We start from the raw sequence: 4653 nt of genomic DNA, 5'->3' as shown, positions 1-4653 counted from the left end.
CCAGGGGGCGCTGTAGAGCCCCTGTGCCACGCCCGGGTCCCAGTCTCTGTGGCGTCCTGATGGCCGCAGATTCCAATGTGTGTGCCAATTTTCAAGAGTTTTTGAGCATGTTAAGGCCCCCAAAAACCCCCGGAAGGTTTAATAAAAAATAAAAAAAATAATAATAAGAAGAATAATCCTTAGAAGAACAATAGGGCTCTTCGCCCCTTCGGGCTTGAGCCCTAATAAGAATAATCCTTAGAAGAACAATAGGGCTCTTCGCCCCTTCGGGCTTGAGCCCTAATGAACTTTCAAATACCAACACCAGCACTAACAGTGACTGGGTTCTCCGTTCAGCCTGCTGTAACAATGTATCAGCCTGCTGTACCAGTGTTTCGACCTGCTGTAACGGTTGTTCAGCCAACTGTACCATTGGTTCAGTCCACTGTGGTCATGAGTCAAATGCCAGTTGCTATTGTACCAGATTACTTGGGCTACTCCATCTTTACCATGCTGTGCTGCTGTTTACCTCTGGGCATCGTTGCTATCATCTTCTCATGCAATGTAAGTCTTCATTCTAGTAGGACTTTTTCTGCTTCATATCTGAGTATCGCATTCAAACAATCCTATAAATTAAGTGATTCAACTGTCCACTGTTGCATGAAAGAATTACAATATTGAATTGGCAACATGCATTTAGTCTAAAACCCTGATGCAATTTTATATGTTTATTAAGTTTATTTTCTGACTATATATATATACAGTGGGTAAATAAGTATTGAGCACATCACCATTTTTGTTAGTTGCCTGTTGACTCTAAATTTTCACCAAATACCAGTATATGCAAAGAAAACTAAACAAATAATTTCTGAAATTGTTGTGTGTAATAAAATGGAATGGTCCTAGAGAAAAAGTATTGAACACATGAAGAAACGGAGGAGCAAAAAGGCATGGAAAGCCAAGACACAACAGAAATATAACAGTCATTAGAAAACAATCCTGCCCCCTTGTCGATCATCTGACTTAAATTCAATAGAAAATAAGAACTACTGATCAGAGTTCATAGAAGAGGCCAACATAACCTTCAATATTTGAAGACCAAAATGTGCCAGAATTACACATGAGCAATGCATGTGACTAGTTTCTCGATACAGTATGCGTCTTGAAGCTGTCTTTACCAACAAAGGCTTTTGTATGATGTATTACATTTCAGTAGTAATTTTTCCTTGTATCACTCCATTTTATTACACGTTAATTAATTTCTTAATTTCTAATTGTTTTGTTTTCTTTGTATGTTTGGATTACTTGGGTTGTTATTGACATCTGGTGAAAATGTAATGTCAACAGCACCTTTAGAAATATATTTACTGAGAAAAATGGTGACGTGTTCAACACTTATTTTACCCGCTATATATATATATATATATATATATATATATCTCGACACTGAGGACAGCTATATGGACATATGCAACTATTACAGAAGGTTCAAATGTTCACTGATGCTCCAGAAGGAAAAAACATGCATTAAAGATGCGGTAGGTAACTTTTGACGCTCTAGCAGTTAATAAACAGAACTGCTTGCGTCTTGCTGAAGAACATCGTAGCCGGAACTACTTCTCTCTGTTTATGTCTATGAAGAATCTCAAAAGTACTGGGTTACTCCGCCGCTGTACCCCCGAAGCAATCTAAAATAGTCCAAATATAAACACTTATTATAGGAGCACCCTAGTGATTCAGGACAAGCTAAAAACACGGTTTGGAAAATGGATTCATAGTGTACTCTCTTATTATATACATTTTTCTACATTTTGAACACAAACAAAGTTATGGACCGCAGCTCTGATTGGTTGTTTCTTACCGGGAGCTGATTAATTTCTGCAAATGGCAATAGGAGCACTGGGAGGAACCAGAGGAGTTTGATTTTTTCACAGATTATCGGTCTCATATTCTACTGTCAGGACATAATGACAGGTTTAACAAATATGTAAAAAATATATTTTTTACAAAAGTTACCTACTGCAGCTTTAAGAGAATTAAGACACTTTAACACAATTTAGCTCTTAAATCATATAAAATGTATTGAAAATAATATGATCTAACTGGATGTTTCATAAAATGACCTATCATATATAAGTGAAATTGGATGATGAAATATTTTGTTACATTTAATTTACTTTTATTACATTTAACTTGCTAAATATTACAATTGGCAGCTATTTAATCCCTTAACAGCCAGCTTCTGGATAGGAGGTTTTTTTTTTTTCACCAGGGTTTTTTCAAAATCACTTAAAATAAGCTTGACATTTGTGTTTTCACAGGCTCGAGATGCTAACTTTTCTGGACAGCGAGATTTAGCGATGAGCCACTCCAGAGTGGCATTTATCCTGAACAATGTGTCTGTCGGTATCGGCCTCGCTATCATGACAATGATCCTTATCATTTGTTTGAAATATGCTTGAACAACATCTTTGAACAGATGTTTTATTCTGCTTCAAATGCATCTACTCTTTCTGTCAATGATAATGTCAACTCAAGTCAATGATTTTGCGGAAGAAATGAAAAATATTTTCCAGACCCTCTTAGGGAATAATGTAATAAACATTTATCTTTCATTTCTTTTTGTATTTAATGCTGGCAGACTGATCTGTTTGTTTAGCATAAATGAAATGCTTTACTGCTTTTAACTTAATCCTTAATCCTAATAATTTTTTTTTTTTGTAAATTACAAATTAAAATACAGTGAGCCCATGAGTCCATAGCATGAAGTGTGTCCAAACACTTCACACTATGTAATTTTCTAAAAGCCAGATACAGTATGCTTAGGTATCTCAAGGTGTATTACTCTTAAATTCGTCTTTGAGAATTTGATGTCTTGTATTTATTTGATATCTCTGAATTTGCTATGTAATTGGCATAATACATATTTACCTGACTGTTAATAAATTGCTATATTTGATTTATTCTGATTTACTCTGAAATTATTTTCTCAAGTAGATTATGTGAAGGTGTATGTTACTGCAAATCTGCATCCAGGGTTAGATGGAGCATGGGGCACATCAGGTGAGATTCTAGATTCCTGACTAACTGTTTGACTTTGTTACGAGGAGTCAGAGGCGTTCAGATCCATGTGCAGAACTTTATTCAGAGAATGGTCAGACATGCAGAAATCAGGAATTGCGTCAGGTATGTTAGGGGTAACCAGAATCGAAAACAGAACCAAGCAGAGGTCAGGGCAGGCAGCAGAGAATCAGAATCGAAATACACAATCCAAGATCAGACAAGGGAAGAACAAACACAAGAAGAAACCGCTCAGAAATGTTAGACGGGCTTAACAAGACTTTGCAGTGACTGAGAGTGATTGTGCTGCTTAAATATATGTCTGTGTATTAGCTGCAGGTGTGTGTGTCTAATAGGCTGATGATTGAGGTGCAGGTGTGGCAAGGTGATTGTCATACAGTGATTCATGGGGAATGTAGTTCGGGTGTGGTGCAACAGAATGAAAGGTGCTAACAGGGATCCCATGCCCTATGCATAGGCAGCCCCCCATCCCCCCCCTCCCCCCGAAAATATATATTCCAGACTTTTCAAGGGCCCTCTATTCCTTTGGGGCCCTGGTAATCAGTACTGGTTTTACCCCCAGTCCAACGCCCCTGGGTGCTAGTGTCCAAGTTATTAAATGGTGACATATGGTGGTTGATGGAAAGAGGAGATGCCAGAGTCCTGAGTGGAGTGCCCTATATAAGATTTCATGGGCACTCCAGCTGATGATCGTAACAGACTTTAGTTAAGTTGTTATGCAGTTGCACCAATTATGGGGGGCTCGACAAAAATACTATCGAGTGTTAGCATGGTTTGGGCATATTTCATAGTACTAGGCATAACTTCTGGTTATTGTTTGAGCTTTAACTAAGTTGTTACAAAGGTGACTGTAGGCAGAACCACTATATAAAGAATGACAAGCATGAGGCGGTCTATTAAATAGTTAGTCATAACTCATGACTACAACTCAATGATCAGACTGGAGAGTTTGTGATTGTGGGGTTCATGTAAATCGGCCTCCATGATACACCCTGAGTGACAAAGATTCCTAATGAATGAGTAAATATAAAGTAAAGACTGAGTTAACTAGAACAATCAAATGTCAAAATAATAATAATATTAACTAGAGACAGACAATCAACTATGTTGCCTTTCAACCTAAATTCAAGGTCATACAAAAATTTTGTCAGATGAAATAAAATGGTGTATCGGAAACAGGTCAATTTAACTCAAAGGGAATCATTTAATAATTTAAAGGGAAATTGAACAGAATCACTGTTTCACGGCTGATCACTGAGACGTCGTGCGATTCACTGAACGAGCCGTTTAACATCAAATCTACGCTGGATATTAAAATCCAAACTATCGTGAAAACACTATCAATTAGAACAGTAACAAGATCTGCAGTTTAAGACATTAACTTGTAAGCACAAAACGCAAGATACTTCTCTTTTCAATATGAATAAAGGCTTTATTAGATAAATCTAAGACATAAACGCACGCACACACACATTCACACAAGTTGCAGGAAGATCGAAAGTTGAGTGAGTTTAAGAGAATGGAAATATGGAATCCCAAGTTTACAGCAATACGTTAAATTGCATAGACATGAACAACAATCAATCAAGTAAT

General features: G+C 37.1%; 1 protein-coding gene across 1 annotated transcript; it reads left to right on the top strand.

The window, feature by feature from the left end:
- Positions 1-289: 289 nt before the first annotated feature.
- On the top strand, positions 290-2784 carry LOC113078574 (synapse differentiation-inducing gene protein 1-like). The gene is made up of 2 exons (XM_026250891.1): positions 290-543; positions 2301-2784. Exons 1-2 carry the CDS (start codon positions 349-351, stop codon positions 2439-2441), a joined length of 336 nt encoding a protein of 111 aa, XP_026106676.1. The 5' UTR covers positions 290-348; the 3' UTR covers positions 2442-2784.
- The last annotated feature ends 1869 nt before the right edge of the window (positions 2785-4653 follow it).

The sequence above is a fragment of the Carassius auratus genome, unplaced genomic scaffold (genome assembly GCF_003368295.1).
Source record: "Carassius auratus strain Wakin unplaced genomic scaffold, ASM336829v1 scaf_tig00026011, whole genome shotgun sequence".
Classification (NCBI taxonomy): Eukaryota; Metazoa; Chordata; class Actinopteri; order Cypriniformes; family Cyprinidae; genus Carassius; species Carassius auratus.
This window is presented reverse-complemented; position numbering and strand designations above follow the sequence as displayed.

Bases quoted from the DNA above. Each gene is read 5' to 3' on its own strand.
- LOC113078574 (XM_026250891.1), top strand. From the start codon at position 349: ATGTATCAGCCTGCTGTACCAGTGTTTCGACCTGCTGTAACGGTTGTT. The intron at 544-2,300 runs GTAAGTCTTCAT...GTGTTTTCACAG, and splicing joins CTATCATCTTCTCATGCAAT to GCTCGAGATGCTAACTTTTC.